Here is a 21,615-nt window from a genome sequence, read left to right on the forward strand (position 1 = left end):
GCCTCTCTCTGCCCCGCTGCAATAAAGGCAGATAGCGGAGCATGGGGGAGCACGGGGAAAACTTTTGATACTGACATGTTAGCGCAATGACTTTTTGAGTAACATCTAACTGGGACGAGGCTCCCGGCGTGAGGAGGACACAGGGCGCCTTTACGGGAAGAAAAGAGGAGCACTTGCCATCGTTGCTGGGGAACGAAAAGGGGACGAAGAGTTGAGAGCAGTCTGAAGAAGAAGAAACAAGCGGTGGAAAATCCAAGTTGAGCCATTTGAATTGAAAGATGAGCTTGTTGTCTGCCATAGACACGAGTGCCTCCGTGTACCAGCCTGCGCAGCTCCTCAACTGGGTCTATCTCTCCTTACAAGACCCCCACCACCAGACCAGCGCCTTTGACGCCTTCAGACCCGAACCCAACTCTTCCCACCCGGATCTCGGCTTCAGCAAGCAGACTCCCGCAGCGGCGGAGCTCAGCTCTTCTCTCAACTCCAACTATCTCAACAACTTCTTTCAGCTGCAGCGGAATGAGGTGACAGATGGCATGAAAGCATATACATGTAATAGCCTGTCTGGGGGTGTTTCACATTGTGAGATTGGGTGGTTAAGTTTACTAACTAGACTGGAGTAAGAATCTGAGTTGGGTTTGTTTGGCTGATCTGTTGCACAGCAAATGTTTCAGCATGTACAGCATGGGCTATTCTGGTGCCATATACATAACCACCATGATATTTCTAATATGGACAATAACTTCAATTATATTAACAATAAACAATACATCAGAACATGTGATAGGCTCAGTGTAATAGATAAATAATGTGTCTTTAAACAGTAAATTAACTGTAAAATACTGTGAAATTAATAAAAAAAAAACAGTTCAAACTGTATTTTTTCATTAACAGTACAAAGCTGTACATTTCATCGACAGTATAATAATGTTAATTTTACAGTAACATAAAGGCAACACTTATGCTGCCATTTCTTTACTGTTATTTTACTGGGACATTCTTAACAGTGCATCCATGTCTGCATGTTCTCCTCATAATAATATCATACTTTGATGGACTGAAAAGAAGTGGGTTTAACAAGAAATGCTCAGTTTTATTAGTGTTTACTTTCCCCAAACCATCACAATTCTTTGTCCTATAACAGACATCTGATTTCATGCTTATAGAGTCTCTGTAACTTGTTTATTTGTGTGGTGAAATCAGGCTTGGTTGTTGCTGTGTCAGACAGAGGACACAGTTATTATAATTATGATCATACTTATAACACAAAAAGTATAGCTAAATATTCTGCTATAAATATCACTGCAAATATTAATATCTGAATATCATGATGTCACAGGAGGTATAGTCAGTGCACTAACAGTAAGTAGTGTCACTATAAACTCACTTATGAGTACCTCAGTTATAATATGTGATTGCAAGAATATTATGATTGTTTGGGGGGGAAAATAATTTAATTTGGATAAGCTTATTAAAGTTTAATTTAAAAAAATAATATTTTCTTTTTCTTAAAAGCCTAACCAGGGACAAAGTCTGCAAATTAGCTATGGCTAGAAGTCCTATATACCTTGCATCGGTTGCATTTTAATTAAGTGTAACATGCCTATGTATTGTTTCAGCATGTACAGCATGGGCTATTCTGGTGCCAAATACATAACCGACATGATATTTTCTAATATGGACAATAACTTCAATTATATTAACAATAAACAATATATCAGAACATCTGGCAGCTGGTGGAAATGTTTCTAGGTAGGGCTGTGCCACATCCATTCAATTTCAGCAAACATCCCGGAATGATTTAATGCAAAAAAAAAGTGAAGGTATCAAAAACACATTACTACTTTGCAGTTAAATAATCAACAATTATTTTATTCCAAGAGTAGCAGTAAAGAATGCTTAGAAAAACACAACAGTATAACATGTACTCAGTGGTGGAAAGTAACTAAGTACATTTACTCAAGTACAGTTTTGAGGTACTTGTACTTTACTTGAGTATTTCCATGTTCTGATACTTTCTACTTCTACTCCACTACATCTCAGAGGGAAATATTGTACTTTTTACTCCACTACATTGATTTAATAACTTTAGTTACTTTACAGATTCAGATTATTAATACAAAATATAATCAACGAATAAATGATGTATTATTAGAGATTAAACTACCTAGCAGTATATAAAATCATTCAAATGAGCTCCACCTTTACCAGCTGCAACATTAAAGTGATGAACACATTAATGCATTAATAAGTATAATCCAATAATATACATTATTCTGCATAATGTGTACTTTTATGTTTGGTACTTTAATCAGAACATGTGATAGGCCAATTATGATCATACTTATAACACAAAGAGTGTAGCTAAATATTCTACTGTAAATATCACTGCAAATATTAAGGAAAGACTGTCTGAATATCATGATTTCACAGAAGGTATAGTCAGTGCACTAACAGAAAGTAGTGTCACAATGAACTCACTTAGTTATACTATCTAATTACAAGAATATTATGATTGTTTGGGGGGAAAAAAATAATTTAATTTGGATAAGCTTATTAAAGTTTAAATAAGCAAGTAAGATCTTATTAGATAGTTAAATAGTTAAACAAACAATAGTGGTGTAAGAAAATATCGAATATCGGTGTACTACGATACGATACGATACAACTTTATTGTCAGTTTGCACTGAAATTCATTTTGCATCTATAGGCAGCTCAGTTTTAGAAAAAGTACACATACAATAGACATACTGCTACCATAGACAGACAGACAAACAAGTAAGACCCATCAGACAAAAAACAAAACACATCACAATTTACGATTTACATGTCTTTAGCAGCACATACATTATTATTTAGCAACAAGATGGACTGATGGACAAAAGCGTTATTAAGACGCTTAAAAAAACGTATAAAAGATTATGTCTTGTGATACTGTATCGATTCTCAAAAACACTGTATAGTGCTACGACGTTGGATATTAATGCTATTGGATGTTAAGGGACTGTTAAATTCAAATGCAGATCGCACTGATCTGATTGCATAAAAAACTTTTTTTCCCTCAGATTTTATGCATATGGTGGTGTGTTCTTCATGCTATGACAGTTTTCCTAAAATTAGATTTTTTTTAAATTGCAATATATCGCCTTTCTAACAGTATCGCAATATATCGCAATATTATGAATCGTAACCCTTGTATCGTGATACGTATCGTATCGTCAGATTCTTGCCGATACACAGCCCTAATAAACAAGGTTTCTACGTATACACATTATATTCCCTTATTTCCCTACAATGTCATTAAATAATTCAGGATAAAAAAGTCTGTTTTCAGCATGCTGATGAGTTATGGTTCAAATTTGTATCTATTTTTATTTTATTTAACCTTTATTTTTAACCAGGCAAGTCAATTAAGAACAAATTATTATTTACAATGTCGGCCTGGCAAAAGGCAAAGCCTCTTGAAGGAAGGGGGTATAGGGGATAAAAAGAAATATCAAAAGTTAAAAAGACAGCACTTGCATACATGATAAGCATTACATATGACAACAAGCATTATATGAAATAAAAATGCAGACAGGCACACAATCAACAGACAGTACCAAACAAACAGTGTCAGGCAATACAACAACAGAAGCAAGTAGTAAAGACAAACAATCTCAACACGCTTTACATTTAACAGCAAAAACACTACATAAAAGATATGCAGACTAGTACACACGCATCAGGTGAATTAAAGGTGAAGCTAACAAACTATGTTTTAATCAGATGTGTCAGTGATCAGAGAGGTTAAAGAGGCACAGATGGAAATATGTTCCCCTGAACACCTCTGTCTGGAGAGAGTGGGCCACTGCAGCCTCCTGCTGAGGCCGGACTTCTTCAAATAGACCAGGTTGTGCAAACAAAATCAATCCTTGTTTACATATTGCCTATTTTTGTAGCTCAGTGTAATTTTAGGGACAAACATGCTGTTAATGTATGCAGGGGGACAAACCCGATACTGCAAACCGTACTGTGCAAAAGGAGCCCACCACCACCACCACACCTAAACATACATACAGCACACACAGTAATAAGCACACACTGTGGGCAAAATGGTAGTGTAAAGACTACATCGAAAGCTTCCCGGTGTGTTGATTACACTGCACTTGAGTTTCTTAGATCTACGTTACTGTGTTGGAAACTCTAGGAAACAGAAGAAGTGGATGGATGGTGCATTCGCCATCTAGAGCCAGTGTCCATTATTATGGTGGTAACCATAGAGGCCCCTTTGAAGTCATTTAACATGAAACAGTCCTCTGAAAGTTGGGTGTGCACATTATACGTTACACGCGATTGTGTAATGCCATTCAATCCGCATGAGTATAAGTATTTCAAACTGAGGGAACACATACAGCCTGGAAACGGTTTAAGGGGTGGGGAGGGGGCATTTTTGCAACTTACGATACGGGGCTAAGCCAAGCAAAATAAACCGCTGCAGAGATTTGATGATGAGATGAGTAATGCAAAAATTGGGTTGTTTTTGCAGCAAAGGATCACACAACAGTCCACTTAAAGTGAAATAGTGATAAATGTTGTTGATTGGAAACTCACATCATGGAACAAGTCAAGTATTTTTTACCACAAAATCATCTGCTGGCTGCTTTATGTAAATGTTTATCACTTTTTCTCCATTTGTAACCCATCTCTAGGCTATGAAGACACATGCTTAAACGTGACTTGTATAAACATGTAAAATCATTCTGGTTTAATCTAACCCCTTAGCAATTCCCTGTGGAATTTATTCTACCTCAAATCAGTCACCTTTTAAAGGGGAACTACACCCATTTTCAAAATTCATACATGTTATTCCTATGCTCTAAGACATTACAAAAAATATTAGTAAACATGAACAACTCTCCCAAATCCCAAAAGCTAAAAACTCAAACCTGGGATGTCATAGGGTATAAAGTGTGGAGCTGCTCCATAGACAATGAATGAGGACAGATGTTACAGATGACACTGAGAGTACCCAGGGGAATGATCTGAGTATATGGGAACATTTTCTGTTTCACAACTGACAACATTACAATGTAATAAAGCTCATTTGGGTATAAAAAAGAAAACAAACATTCTGTGGTTCCACAAAATCAGTCTCACATTCATTGTCTATGGAGCAGCTCCAGACTTTATACGCTATGCAGCTGAATAGACTGTAGTTAGGCTATTAAATAGGTGTTATCAGTCGCTGTAAGCCTCATAGATGTGGGACAATAGGGGCCTACTACACCCACTAGTAGGTTTTATCATCTATTCACACGGTAGATCACTGAAAGAAGGTATAAAAGAACATGACAGCGACCTCTAGCTACTGTAGCAATTATGACAGGAGCAGAAGCAGAAGTGAGGCGCTGTAGTATAGACAGCATGAAATGCCATAAGGGCTGGAGGTCAGGGATGATGGATGGGACACAAAACACCAGGTTCTCACCCAGGAGACCAGAGTTTGCATCCTGTGTGAAACCAACAATGTATAGTCGTCTTTGTGTTCGTAGTTATTTTAACCCAAAATATAATGTTTTTCCCTGAACTTAAGTGTTTTTGTTGCCTAAACCTAAAGAAGCCTTTTTGTTTGTGTTCAAAACGTGAGCTTTCATTCAGTTTTAAGACATATTAGAACCTGTTGCTTTTAAGTTTCACTTTCACTTTTACAACGTAGTAGGCCCCTAGATGAGCCACATCTATGGGGCTTTTAGTGACTGATAACGCCTATTTAATGGCCTGATAACAGATCAAATTGGGTGCCCTATGACATCAGAAGTTTGAGACTTACTTCTCTGGTTTCCGGCTTTGAGAGAGAGTAGCTCATGTTCACAAATACTAATTGTGTAACTTTCCTAGGCCATTGAAATAGCATTTGGAATTCTTAATTTAGTTGGTGTTCCCCTTTAAGTTCGCACCAGACGCCACAGCCCTGGTTTATTTAAATATGCATGTGTGTGATTGACCCCTGCGGTGTGACACCTCATCCCTGGACCTGAGAAAATATAGTCACAGATCTGCTACAGTTGTCCGCCTCACTTGGACACACACACTCAGTTGCTGGTAATGATACCAGTTTAGTTCTCATTGTGTCGGCCAACGCATACACACACATCCATCGACACATACACATAAACACACAACCTCCTGCCGAGTCAGTCACTCACTCTCTCACTCACTCACTCAGTCTCTCTTTTACTCACTCACTCACTCACTCACTCACTCATTCACTTGCAGACACACAAAATAAACAAACTCTCTCCCCACCATTAGCAGATGTGTGTTTCCTTTGGGCTGACAGTGGGAGGTTTCAGGCCAAACTGAAGAAATGTGAGCAACATTAAACTGAGCAAAGTTTCCTGTTTTATATGTTTGTTAAAATCATTTTACAACCTGCATTAAGACTTTAGCGAATACACAAACATGCACATTTCCTAAAGGAGAGGTAATACTGTATATTAACAGTAATACGCAGAGCTGAAATACATGGTAGATGGAAAACTTTGAAGAACTACAGAGCCATAACGCGTGATTTACGACGACTTTGTGTAATAAATGAACATGAGTTTTAAAGCTGGAGCTGGTTAGCAAGACAATCTCACAGCCTAGCAGATAAAGATTTGGCTTTCAGCCCTGGCCAGGTTGCCAAGTGTAAGGTTTCCGTGCTGTGCAACACTGAACAATATTTCCCAGACACAAACCCACGCCCCAAACAGTGGGCTACCTCCGGGTCTGAAAAGTGAAGCCAATACTTAAGTGCCTTAAACTTGCATTCTTTCTAATAGCCAGCAGGGGGCGACTCCTCTGATGGCGACGGCCAAAATGCCAAACTCGAGTCTTGAAAACGGCAGTCCACAAACCAATGGGTGACGTCACGATGACTACGTCCACTTCTTACAGTGCTTTCAAATGAAACTCATGAACTCGTATTTTCAACATGGGAAGTCGTGTACACAATATGCTTGGCGTACAAGTGGTTAAGTCGTGGGATCACTGCTGCTAAGCAACAGCAATATTAACATTACTGTCGGCGTCTAGAAGCCACAGAGGCTAACAATTTAGCAAGCTAGCAAGTGGGTAATATAATGCAGGAAATGCAAAGGCATAATGACAGAGGAAAAAGATGAGGCCGTTGGGAATATCAACATTTTCCTAAGACATATAAAATTCCGAAGAAAAACAATATACAACTAAAATTACAATATATTAACTTATTATGCACCGAAAAATTAACTTCCATGGCCTCCACCATTTCTGACAACATCAGCAAACACGTCACAAGTCGTGAACTCGGAGCTTTCAGAAACGTTCCACGAGGTCGTAAATACCACAAGAGGGGGGCATTCATATGGACTCTTCTCGTGAACACGGTAAACACGACCCCATTTGAAGGCACCATTATATACAGTCTATGGGTCCAAAAAGAGACGAGTGTCAGTGGAGGAGGAAGAGTTTATCATATGCACTCACTGATGTTTTTAACCGTAGGTGGTGTCTCAAATATCTGTCATTAGTGCGACTTAACTATTAAATGTTGAGGCAGATGACAAGTTAGACTGTTTGTTTAGTAACTTGTCCACAGGGGTTAATTACCTGACCATCTGAAAATAAAAAAGTCTGCGCTAAAATCAACATAACTTCACCCAGAGGTCAATCCTCAATCTGTCTGTCGACTCTGGTTTTCATTTGAACAGAGGAAGACACGAACGAGAAGGGAAATAAGGCACTGCAGGCAATGCTTTCCCTGTCATTAATATTCAGAGGGCATCTTCTATGAATCCAACGGGCCCTGTGGCATGCGACGCCGCGCTCTACGCAGCTCCGAGCGCACTACAAACACGGACCACGGCTAGTTTACCGCCAACAGTGCATGATGGTGACATTGCTGATGTTCCGCAGGCTGGCGAGGGAACATGCCTCCCATCTTGTTTACGATGAGTCATCCTCTGCAAAGTCCTGTCCTTCTCTGTGGACATGCTCAGTACTTTTCCAGCTCATGAGCACAGCTGGGCCTCTCGCCAGATGTTCTGAATTTAATGAGAGAAATGATCTTGGAGGGATGTTTTTTTTTTTCTTCATTTTTTTGGGGGGGTGCAACAGAAAATAGGACAGAGAGTACTCAAAGGAAATTGGCGATTAATCTCAGCATTTTTCAACACTCCAAAAAACAGAAATGCAATATATAATGTTGATAATATCTTTTATGTGGTAATGTTTTCCAGCACACTGCAAGTCAACAAGTCACATGTTATGAAGCTGACTGATGGGAATTGAGTGTGAAAGCGCCTCAAGGTTGTTGTTAAAATCTTAGACAAAGAATGTGAAGAATTATATGTTATAACTGAACCTTTTTCTTATTTTCTTCTTATTTTTTTAGGCCTTAAACAACAACGTGTATAAGAATGTGTCGCCCTATGGCTCCCTGAACAACATCGTGGATGGACTCAACTCGCTGACGGACCATTTCTCAGACCTTTCCCTTTCCTCAGAGCCAAGGAAACCAAACAAAAGACCCCCACCTAACTACTTGTGCCACCTGTGCTTCAACAAGGGCCACTACATCAAAGACTGCCCTCAGGTGAGACTCACATATTTCACCTAATCTAGTTTTAGGATGACACAAATAGCTTATAGTGCAATAACTATGTGACTTTAGACTTCTTCCGTGTCTTTTCATACGAGCCAATGATGGCACTAAAAGCTGTGCTTGCTCCAGCCAATGCCTGTCTCTCTGTCTTTCTCTCCCGCTCTCTCTCCCTCTTTGGCTCTGGTCTGACCTACTTGTTAAACAGGCTGGCCTCTGTCTTCCGTAGTCATGTGTGTGAGTGTGTGTGTATATGTGTGTGCTTGTGTGCATCTTAACTGCCACGGCATTACACTACAAGAAGCCATCCGTTATATCTGTGACGAATAAACTCATTGGGCTGGTTCGAGGGTCAAAGGTGAAACTGTCCGTCTTTGCATTGGTGTTAGGATGTTTTCAAGAATAAAAAAAACACAAACAAATACAGATACAGCTGCAGTAGGCAGAATATTTTTGGCATCATTGGGCAAAAATTCCATAATAACCTTTCAGCATATTGTAATTCAAGTGTTCAGAGAGAAAACCAGACTTCTGCACCTCCTCATGGCTCTGTTTTCAGGCTTTAAAAAATCTTTGGCCAATCACAGGTCATTTCAGAGAGAGAGCATTCCTATTGGCTGTTCATTCAAAAGAGGCAGCTGTCAATCACTCGCGAACTCCGATCAAACGAGGCAGCGCTGATCAGCTGGCGGTGCTTGGTATTTCCTCAAATGATCTCAACATGGCTGCCGGGTCACAAACTTTCTCATTTTACAGCTAAACAGTACATAACAAGATGTTTCTGAAAACATTTGAGGCGAGAAATAGGCATTAACGTAACAGTTCGCGATTGATTGACAGCTGCTCAGAAACAGCAGGCTCCTGCTTGGCTCTGATTGGTTGTTTTCCTCCGGTGTGTTAAATCTTGCAGATGCCATTAGGAGCACCGCAGGACACAGAGACACCTGATATTTTTCAGATTACCTGTCTCATGCACTACTGTCAGGATATAGTGACAGTTTTATAAAAATAACTTTTTTTTAATCATATTTTCTCCAATTCTACCCACTGCAGCTTTAATGTCTTTTCTGACATGTAGCTAAAGATATATTAATGCACAAAATCACAGTTGCGTTCCTCTGCCTTCCAGCTTCCCCCTGATACAGTCTGTTATGATGTGTTTTCTTTTTGTAAGGCACCATGGTAAATCCACCTTGAGGTATAGCATTGAGATGTGACAAATGGGGTCTCAGCTGCTTTCATCTCTTAAAATCCAAACTCATTTAGGTTTTAAAAGATCCCTGCCATTTTAGGTTAAATGAGGTCTGGTCAGAAATATCTATTTTAAGAATAAGGCCCTGGTAGGGAGCTGAACTTGTTGCTACAGGTTGATGCAGGTGTGCATCACTCAACATCTACATGCAAATGAGAGAATAACTTAGATATTGTGTACTATAGCATAAGTAAAGTGCTGTGGAGTTTGCAGGGGTTGTTGAGGAAGGAATGGACTATGAAATTGCTGTGGTGGATCTGTCATTGTGGTGTTACATAGCGCCTTGTAAAAGGCAAACTCCATGGCCGGGACTGCTGCGGCCTGGAAGTGATTTGATTTCATAGGAGGAACACAATGTCGTTTTCCCTCGGAATTGTGGGGAACTTTTTACACGGAGTTGTTTTTTTGTTGGACTCGCGGTGCCTAATAATCTCCCTTCTCTCACTCTCTGTCTCTTTTTTTGCCTCTCCCCTCTCCCTTTCCTTGGGTGAGGTGCAATAGTTGTCTGAGCCCAGCCCTGAGTTTCTTTTGCATGGAATGGTAATGAGGAGCAGATGTGAGATTAAAATGCTTTGACTCGCTTCATGACATATGATGACTGGTCTCGGGAGGTCCGTAAATGACCTGTGTACTGATGAAATATCTCCCGGACGGCTCTGAGCTGCAATGTGAGGGAATTAGATCATCTATTGACAACCCTGACGGGAATTCTGGGTCGTAGTTTATCATGCAACATGTAGCTTTTCTTCGTTTTTCCTTTATGGAATGCTGTAGTTGTGGATGTGAGCATTGATCAAATGATACTGATACTCAACATGGGAGCAGGTGTGCATTAAGTAATACAAAATTGTGTGTGTTTATCACCTAAACTGATCTTCTTCACTGTACCATTCCAAAATTAAAAGGTTAAAATATTGCTTTATTCAACAAAATACCCCTTTTCACAATAGAGCCTGTGAAATCCATCATGCTATAGATGTAAGCATTCGGGGGTTGGACCTCAAAATCACACTCAGCCGTCTTCTGGTTTATATTTCAGCTGTTCGTTAAACTGCCAACAGTAACTCAAAACGCAGCAAAGTCTCCAAACGGCCTCCGCACCTACACAGTTCAACACCATCCCAGTTATTTAGGTCTCTCCTGGGCTTTTTTACTCTCCATAAATTCACCTTCCATTTGTGCTACATCACTTACACTATTGCCCAGTCACCTGTCATTACGGGCCTATTTTTACTCAACTAGCTGAATAACAGATGATGTGACACACGACTTGAAATCGAAACACTGTTTTTAATGGCGAGAGTGTTCTACTCGCCCATTAGCCAAGACTTGCGTAATTTTCCAAAAGATATTTTTTTTTGCCCTACATTACTCTGTTTCACAAGGTGCAGTGATCACTCGTGTGCCCGTGGTGTTTCTGCCTGCACTGGAATGCATTTGAGGATTAATGTGTCCCTACTAGTAGTGTGTGCTATCTAGAGGTGTTTGCCAATGAAAACAGAAGCTCCTGCTTCTCAGTAAAGTATGTCATCCTGGTCCAGCATGGAGAATCACATCCTGATGACATGTACAGTCTTCCTCTTCTACTTCACCTTAACATGTTTCATTGTGTTGTTTTGTGCTGCGACTTTTATTGTTGAGTTTAGGGAAGGGATAGTTTTGTGAATTAAACTAATATAACATATTTACATTTGCATGTATTTTAATCTAAAGGATAAGGTCAGTGATATGTAGTGCTCCAGGGATGATGTATTTTTGTAGGCCAACAGTTAGCATCGCCCCGGTTCCCTCGACAAAAAGCCGAAGGGATTTTTCCATTGGATTTTGGATTATTGCGGAAAATAAGCTCTGTGTCAAACAAACATTTATGATACTTACACGTTTTGTTCCGTAATCTCCACAACACCACTTTTATGATTTTTGAAGCATGAATGCAATCGACAGGAGTAAAAAGCTAACGCAAGGCTATAAAAAATCGACACCACGGTCGCATGAGCGCGAGTATACATACCGAGGCTGTAAAGGCGGACGTGTCGGCGTGATGATGTTTAGTAGTCTCATTTAGCCACTTGTTAGCAACCTCCTTTTTTAAGACACATAAAGGATTCAAAATTCACGAGTGGGATATTTACTGACACAGCTACTGACTTCTAACTAAAATCCCATTCATAAAACCCATTGACTTCCAGACAAGGGAACCAAAGTACTAAAATGCTAACTCATTTCCAGGTTTTAGGATTCATTCCTGAAGCACTATTTTGTGTCAGCTTTTTGTCCACAAATCCCTTAAAAAAAAGAAAAAAATAATGAATTGATACCAACAAATATTGTCTGTGTATTCTTCCGTAGACCTCCATTGTTGTCCAAAAACCTTTAAGAACACATTAAAACTGCAGTCGGTAACTTTGAGCAAATATGATAAAAAAGACAACCAATCAGAACCGAGCAGTCTCTAATGCTGCTGTCAATCACTGATCGTGAAGCTCGGATGAAATTGTCAAACTAGGCAGCGCTGATCAGATATGAGATTCTGTTTGTGAATAGTTTAGAAGGTTTGCCACCGTGTTGAAAACGGTTGAGACAAAAACCAAGCACCGCCCACAGTACACTACAAGATGTATCTGAAAACATTTGAGGCGAGAAATATGCATTATAGTAACAGAATATTGATTCATATTTGATCAGCACGGTCTAGTTTGATAGTTTTCTTAAAAATGCCATTAGGAGCACTAGGAGGACACAGAGGAACATGTTTTTTTTTTCCACAGATTACCTGTCTCATGCACTACTGTCAGGATATAATGACCGTTTTATAAAAATCACTTTTTTATTATATTTGCTCAAAGCTACCCACTGCAGCTTTAATGAGCCATACTGTTGAACGGGATGAAATGTTCCTTCAGACACACCTGCTTTTCTTTTTTTTCCTTGTCTTGTTCAGCCTCCATCCATCGTGCACCAATACTTTGCACTAAACTGTTGTCATTTGAGGGTTAAGATTAAGTATTTGATGAGGTTCAAATGTGTTAATTGTATAATTACTGTTATTTTTTGACAATATACATTTGAAATAAGATTTTATTATCATATGCTTTAAAAACCACCTTACCTTTGCCAAAATTGACTTTATTGCAGCTGAAGGAGAGTCAAGGTTTTAGACAGTGGTGGATCCATTACCTGAGTCACTGTGGTCGACGGTATTTCTATCCCTTCCACTTCTTGGTTTCTGAGAGAATAAGAGTCAGGCAATTAAATAGTTGAGGTTATAAAAGTGTTTATGCATTACTTGCAATTTAAGACCTTTTTTTTAAGTTATAACATGTTAATATTGGAAACGCACCGAGGAGTTTTGTGGCTGGGCCTAGAGAGTAATTTTTCAGGGGAACTCTTGGTAGTTGAGTGAAAGCCACAGGCCTGGCAGCAGCTGCCCAGAGCTCCCTGTCATGGGGAGAGAGGTGTTATGTAAACTGGCTTTTATTCGGAAAATGAGGTCGCTCCCCCAGTTATGAGCAGAATGCCCCTCGCTGCCACGCTTTGGCCCCCGTCCAAGATGTCTTCCACTTGCACTCATGATTTGGTTCTGTTCGGTGGACTAATCCTCTCAACAGTTGGCCCCACCTCTGATTGGAGTGATCAAAATGATGCATTGAATGACATCTTCTTGCTATGTCTCCCTGTAGAAAGATTAACTCATGGAAAATGTCTTTGCCGGAATGCAGGTTTGTGGGGGTGGCTGCTGCTGCTGCTGCTGCTGCTGCTGCTGTGTGTGTGCTGGTGTGTGTGTTTTATGTGCGTCTCTCTGAGAGTTACTATGCCCCATTCCTGGTCGCAATGCATTCCCCCGGTTCAGTCCTTCAGAATTATAGTTTCCTGGACATGTTTTTTTACTCTTCTGAGAAATTTCTGATATTTCGAAACTGCTAGAATACTTATATAAAAAGCTGAAAAGCCAAAAATAACTGGCATGACATCCATCACTACTTCTGCTTTCGACCTTTTATCTATTTCTGTTACAAAGTATTTCTCTATAATATAAGATTTCAATTTCTAAATGACAACAATCAAAGTTGTAAGTTAAAGGTGCTAAATCAAAGCTTGGGAGCATTTCTATTGCCTCTGCGGCTCACAGCTAACGGTGCTAACAACGCTAACGTGAGAGTAGTGCAGAGCAGCGGCCGTGAGCGAGCCAGTGGGGCACGCTCACATGCACAAACATGCACTAAAAGTATGCACAGCCGGCCTGGCTATGTCAACAAAGCACAAAGAGGCTCTGATTACAACACACACAGAAGGAGAGTGACTTCATTCTCTGCTCAGGTAGACATTACTCCTCTATATCTCTACATAGCAAATAGTTGATTGCTGCTGTAGTAATGTCTGAATATTGTATAGAGCACCTTTAAATACTCTTAATAAAGAAACTCATCTAATCTGTTTCATCAGGACAATCCAACAACTGTCATCTCATTTTGATTAGAATATTGCTAAATCCTGAGTGGAGCAAAGAGATGCACGATATCCCGCCCACTTGAGAAAAGCACAGACAAAACAAAGTGTCATGTCATGTGAAATAAATAACCAAAGTTGTTCAAACTTTAGCAGGAAATGTTCATGAATGAGCTCATTGTAGGTAAGAAGCTGAGTGAGAAAATACATTTTGACATTTTAGGAAGTATGCTTATTTGCTTTCTTGCCACAAGTTAGATGAGAAGATTTATTCATTTATTGGACTGTATTCTATATGCGGATTAAATAAACAAGATATGACATGTTAATTAGTGAGCCTTATGGGACAGAGCCATGCTAGCCATTTCCCCTTGTTTCCAGTCTTTGTGCTAAGCTAAGGGGACCAGCTGCTGCCTGTGGACTCATTTAAAGAGGACCTATTATGCTAATTTTTAGTTGCATACTCGTATTTTGGGTTTCTACTAGAACAAAAATGTTTTACTTTTCTCATACCGGCGTTGCCACAGCACCTCTTTTCACCCTCTGTCTGAAACGTCTAGCTAGTCTAACTAGCTTTGTTTGAGGGTGTGCCAAACTAGCAGCTAGGCAAAGTGTGTTACTTGGTGACATCACCACGTTACGTTAAAAAAACTATATAACACACTAAAGGAAAGGGAAAAAGCACAAAACTATAATAGGTCAGACATGTCAGCGGACAGACATGTCAGCGGTATCAATCTCATTTGACTGTCAGCATAAAAAGCTACTCAGCATATTTCCCAGAATGTTGAACTTGTGCTTTAAGGGCCACTGTAGCAATGAACTTATATGAGGCTGCTGCGTCTGCATAGCTGTCATTGCTCAGATTATATAGCTACAGATGAAAAAGAAAGAAAAAAATGCCTTTTTTGGCCCGCCGTGAGACAAATTTAATTTGTCGTACATTATACGCCAATGAGTACACTTACACATGGAATGTTCTGTATGTATCCATTTGTAAAGAGGAGCAGGGGCAAGAGCATCAGTGTTCATCACTGTGTTTATCAGAAACACATGGAGCGCATTGATCCACATACAGAGCCTCCTTTTATCCCACCAGGATAATGTGCCTTTTGTCCGTATGGTGTTTGTTGAATGTGTGTGTGTGTATAGAATCGATTTCAGACTTTATTTTTTCTTCTTTTGACCTCTCCTCTACTTATCTAGTGATATCCGACTTAGCACAATGTTTACAGTGTGTTGACATGGACCAAGTGAGACATAATGTGATATGTAATTGAATCAAGTTACTGTTATCTGCTTGGACTTCAAAAACACTTTGATGGGTGCTGACATTTCCTCTCATCCTAGTCCCTGTCAATCACTCATGCCTCTATCTCCTCCTGCATGCATCTGATCTGAATCTGTGACCATATGGCAATAACCGTGATGGACCTCACACCTCTCGCGATGGTAATCTCAGCATTAGTCTGTCCTTTGTGACAAATGGTCACCATAATCTCCCATAACGGTGTCAACACAGAGACCTGAGGCGAGCTGTGAAGTGAAGTGAGGGCCTCTTCACACCATAGGCAAATTGCGCTTTGAGTAATGTGTGACTCGACAAAATGTGTGCTTTTCCTTTGGTCGTGGTGATAAACGTAATGACTCGTCATTACTGCAGGCCGCTCCGTCTACCATAACAAACACCACTGTGGTTGTTGTTTGGTTTTTAAACCTTCCACTGTTTGCCTTCGACAGAGCGGTGATCCGTCCCCGAGTCATGCCGGTATAATTGTGCAACCACTTTGTTTTAATGTTGCAGTTTGTTGTTTTACTAGGGAGTGTAATGTGTCAAATACACATTGCAAGTATAATTTACATTTTGGCACGGCGCTGTCTGTGTGCTTCACTCTTGGAAAGCAAAGGCCTGCATGGTCACACCCAATTTTCTACTGTTTGTAACTCTAATATTAAAGTTTTAATGGAATCAGTTTGAGGTCTGTCGATGAGTTTCCACCTTTACTAGCATGCTGTCTACCTTTTCTCAATCAAAGTTATTCAGAGCAAGACTTTAAGGGTTGTAGAATAGAGTAAATAGCAATTTCTTTCGGGCACAAATAGAGATATAAGCAGAGAATAATAAGCATTTTCTCTATTCTCTAATTCAAGATGAACAAATTCCTTTAAAAAAAAAAAATATATGCTTGCGGATACCAGCAACACCATTATCTATTTTTTCCTTAATTTAAACACACAATATGTAATTTCTGCTGCTAGGGGCTCTCAATCAAAACAATAACAAAAGGAGTAGTTTGATGACATTGTGAAGTGGCGTGGGATCATGGGAGTTGGCATCTTCACTATTGCTGATGAAAATCTATCTGACATTGTTGTTGTAACGTTATAATGTTACCGGCAAACAGCTATGAATAATTGGGCTCCATTATGAGTGTCCAAAAAAAACCCCAACTATTATAAACAATATGGCGGCTAGCTACATAGCTGGATCGCCGGCTTCGTTCCTCGCTCTCAGACGTATTATCCGGTGATTCCTGTGTTTCCCCGGAAATAATAGGAACTAGAACGGGGCAACGTGGATATGTCGTCATTGACAGGCGACAAAATGAAACAACCATTACATTAATAAAATTGAGGATTTCTCTGGGTTTGAACATTGTTGAAACATTTGGGATAATGTCAGTAGATTACTAAACAAAACAAAAAAATATATAACATAGGTAAGGTAATTTTTTGACATTTTAATGCAGAAATGTAACATATTATACCTTTAAAGAGTTTTGGGTATGGGTCATGATTTATTCCTAAAAAAGTCCCAGTGAATATTTGCAAAAGGAGCGTAGGCTTAGGCTACTACATTCACAAGGAAGAGTACTGACGTAGTGTTAAACTGCAACACGATATCCCGCCAAAGCATGTATTAGATCCGCCTGTCCACCAGTGGATAGTGTCACGTTTTGCCTCGCCGAGGCGTGAATATCACTCGTGTGTATGAAGGCGCAGTACAATCGGGGGGCAATAAAACCACTTAGTTAGGTTTAGGAAAAACATCATGGTTGACCTAAAAACAAGCACGTAAAATATGTATGAAAACGTAATATAAGTACGGAAAACACTTCACAAAAGTCACTCAAAAACACGTCACAAACGTAACTAATGTAACTTACAAAACAAAATGCTGGTCTCCTGGTTGAAAGTCCCGTGTTTGTTGGACCCATCCTCCTCCTCCTGCCCGCTTTTCATTCCAATTCTTATTACACACTTTCGTCTTCTGCATTATCGTGTCTTTCGCATGCCTTTTCGTGCGACCGGGCTGCATACTGTTGGTCTTTCAGCTGTAACAGTTAATCAGAAACAGTTCAAATGCCTTGCTGGTGGGCAACTTAGTCTTCACTTTCACTTTTTCCAGCTGGCCGTGGTATTTAAGCCAAAACGCCTTTCTCTCCCTTCGCAGACAATTTGGTTCATAACCTGTAGCTTCCTGTAAAATTCAAATTTTCCAGTCGATAAAAAAACCCGGCATAATCTAAAGTCCAGTGTAATATTCCTGTGAGCAGCTTCCATCCCATATTCAGAACAGCTCCTCTGCTTCAAGCCTCTAGCAAAACATTTGTCAACTCTTGTATTGGAAACATGCTGTTAAATTGTCTAAATTAGCTCGCTGGCACTGTTTGATAGTTAGTACAGTGCTGATTATTCAATAGTTCAACAGATTATGGGGGCTTAACGTAGCTGGAGACGTTAGCTGTCCCCTGGAGGCTAATGTTCCTGGGAGGAGAAAGAACATAGATTCTACATCTGTCCTTTAGCTTTTCTAATCTCTATTGAACCAACCTCCTGCCTTCACTGAAAGCTATCTTTAGGGGAATTGTGTATTTACATTTTCCTTTGCCTCCACCAGCTGTTTTCTGTCCTCTTGTCTTTGTATCATTCTCTCTCTCTCTCTTTATGCATCCCGCAGTTTGTTAACCCTGTCGATAAACAATCTTTCAACACCGCAGTCACACTTCCAACATTTGCCATGAGAGAATGTTTCACATTTTACCCCCGTGATCTCTGTACCCTGGGGCCAATTCTAGACACGGCCACAGTTATTTGCTGTGGCAGGCAGTGAGTTCGGATGTGTCACTGTCATGGCATGGAGAGAGAGCACTGTCAGACACAGAGAGAGTATAGTCCGAAAAGCCAGAGAAGGGCACGAGAGCTGAGAGCCAGCGAGAGGGCACTTCCCCTGAAAGGAAATCAAAGTTAAAAGAATGATAAAAGTGCGGTTTCCTGCCAGCTGGTTTGTGTTCTGTACAGAAATCCCATTCTTCCTCTCCGTTTTTGCTGAGACAACAATCGCACCACTTCCTGTTTTGGTAACCGTGGACACCTATAACCCCATCTCTGGGAAGCGGTGCGCTGTTACATTCACCATAATCAGGTGAAATTACAACTGCATGCTCTCGGAATGTTGAAATCCAGTGAAATGACAACAGAAGCTCCAAACACACAGACACAATATTGACTTAGTGTGTCAGCTTAACCTAAATCAAAAGATTGTGCTCCTCCAATCATCTGATTAGTCCTTCCTGTCACTGTCACACTAAGGGCATATTGTCTAAATGATGCTTAATTTGGAGAGTTTCTTATATAATACTTTGCGATTGGAATCTTTTTTCCTGTCACGTCGCTGAGGCCAAGCCAGCTCTGTAAGGCCGGAGTTAATAAAAGAAAATAAACAATCATGTGTTTGGGGCAGTTGCTCCTCACATTGCTTTATGTAAGCTTGTCTCTGCAGCCTGAGAGAAACCAGGTCACCACTCATTTTAGAATCTAGTCTCCTTAGGGGCTGCCTCTTTTATTTTCCTTATGTCTTATAATACCTTAGCACAAACCCCCTTAAATAAATGTAACATTCGACCTCTCTACTGGATACCATTCCACTAAAACATCAGGACTGATCGCACTAAAGAATGACGGCAACAACACCAGCAATTACTTATACAGTAACAACACTGTGGCGTGTGTTTTTAACACAACTACAGTGTCATGGGGGTCAGCAGCCGTATGCCAAGGCCTCAGGAACAAGAACAGGATGGTTCACTTTTCACTAAGGAGGGGATCAGAGGTCAGACTTTCACTACAGCATGATGTCCTGTTAGCACAGAGGGCTTTGTTTGCTCATATTAATGCTAATATTCTGTAATGTAACCCTCCTTCCGTATCAGCCATATATTTAAAGGAACATATAACACTATAATAATCGATTAACTGTTTAAGTCATTTTTCATCTTTTGATGGTTCCAGCCTCTCAAATGGGAGAATTTGCTGTAGGCTATTTCTTGGCCTTACAACATAGTAAATTGTGTCTTTGAGTTTTGAGCAAAATAAGGTTGCTTCCGAAATTCCATACTAACATGTTATTTAGTACGCTAAAACAGTACGTGAGATTTTTTAGTATGTCCGAAACCTTAGTATGAAACCAATAGTACGCAAATTGCATACTAATCTGGTGAAATATTTCAATATGCAAACACTGGACACTACAGCGGCATAAATATCCCACAATGCAATGCGGTAGTAACGACAACGTTCAACACAGACATTCACGGACAGCTCTGTTACGTCAATAATGCTTCAATTTAAGTGTAAGTATAAGATTTCACTTAGCTAGGTGTAATATATTTTTTAAATTAGTTAACACTTTGATTCTCACAAATTGTCATTTTGGTCACGAGTTTGTTAAAAGTATGTTGAACGATTGCACACCTATTGGGTATGTAGTGCATAGTATGCAATTTCCGACGCAGCCATAGACATTTGAAGATGTCCCCTTGGGTTTTCACACAAACTGTGATGGGCACTTTTCACTGTTTTATGATGTTTTATAGACCAAACGATTATTTGATGAATCGAGAAAATAATCTGCAGATTAATCGATGTTGATAATAATGGTTATTTTCAGCCATAGATGCAGCAGTTTGGGTTCAGTTTGGATAATATTTCTCATTTTGTTTCTCGTTGTATAAAACTTACATACTGAAGGACAGATAGCTGAACCTTTAGAGCTGACAAACGCAGCTAATTGGAATTTAAACTACATGATTAAGCTACTCTACAGACACTTTACATGAAGTGTTTACATTATTCTCTACACGGTTACCATAACCTCGTCTCTCTCCACTTGTATTTTAATTAGCAAGCTGAGAAAAGTAGATGTTGAAAAGGACTTCAGAATGGACTGGAGCTCCACACACCGAACCACCAGAAATGTCGTGCCTATCTGTAGCGGTTGATCGGTATGTGGGCGAACTAATTGCTCCTCGTAGCAGCACCGATTCTCGTCACATGTGAACGACAGAGATTCTTAAGTGATACGAGACAGACTGACAGAGAGGACGGGCAACCGGACGGACAGACAGAGACACTGTGAAGCTGCTGCGAGTGCTGGCACACAGGACTGGATTTGGTGTCAAGAGATCAGGGGCCGACACTGCTGGCTTTGTGTCGCGCTTGAATGGGCACCTTAGGGAGAGACTGCGGTTCTGAATGGGCACCATTGGGGAAAGCCCAAGTGGTGGGAATGGAGGCTGGTAATTAAGGCCGTCATTGTACGTCTGTAGGATCTGCTAGACAGAGAGGTCAGGAAGGCAGGCCTGTATTGTTCCCCCAGCAGGGCCCTCGGTGCATTACAGCGGTGCGTCACACTTAAGTATGTTTGGATAGAGCCTTGGATCTTTACAGAGGAAAAAAGAATTACAACAACAAACCATACAGGCGGTCCTATATAGTCTGCTTGTCTATATGTCAACATAAAGACTATAGGGGCCTCTTCTGTGGGTTTGATTTTGTAACTTCTTTTTCCTCCCTCTCTTCAAAGTATCTTTAAATCTGGCAGACTACCCAGGAGCAACAGCCCTCTCACACATTCCTGATGTGTTAACCATAGATTAAAACACACTTGTGGTCAATATGTGAAACCACAGGGGTGTGTGTGTACTTAGTAGACGTGAACATTGTAGCGGTGAGGCCATTTTTTATGCTTTTTGTGCCAGTACATAAGGTACGAAGACTATGTTTGTCAAGAAAATAACATAATTCCATATTTATACTATTATATTTACCTTATTTTCTTTACTGTCATAATGTATTTTTCTCTGTAACTCAAGTTTAATCGTAGGTCTCATGCAGTGCTTCTGTAACTTTCAAGTGAAAATAGATTTCGGTGACTGCCCCATTACTTACTGTAAAAAATAACCTGCATTTCATTTAGAAGCTTTAGTCTGTCCCTCCCCTCTGTCTGTCTGTATGCAGTGTGTCGGGAAGT

General features: G+C 40.1%; 1 protein-coding gene across 1 annotated transcript in view; it reads left to right on the forward strand.

The window, feature by feature from the left end:
- zcchc24 (zinc finger, CCHC domain containing 24) overlaps positions 1-21,615 on the forward strand; it is a 45,005-nt gene continuing 23,390 nt past the window's right edge. The window contains exons 1-2 of the mRNA XM_037782716.1: positions 1-524; positions 8,399-8,599. Of these exons, the coding sequence (XP_037638644.1) occupies positions 279-524; positions 8,399-8,599 (447 nt within the window). The 5' untranslated portion in view covers positions 1-278. The remainder of the gene's footprint in view (positions 525-8,398; positions 8,600-21,615) is intronic.

The sequence above is a fragment of the Sebastes umbrosus genome, chromosome 10 (genome assembly GCF_015220745.1).
Source record: "Sebastes umbrosus isolate fSebUmb1 chromosome 10, fSebUmb1.pri, whole genome shotgun sequence".
Lineage (NCBI taxonomy): Eukaryota > Metazoa > Chordata > Actinopteri > Perciformes > Sebastidae > Sebastes > Sebastes umbrosus.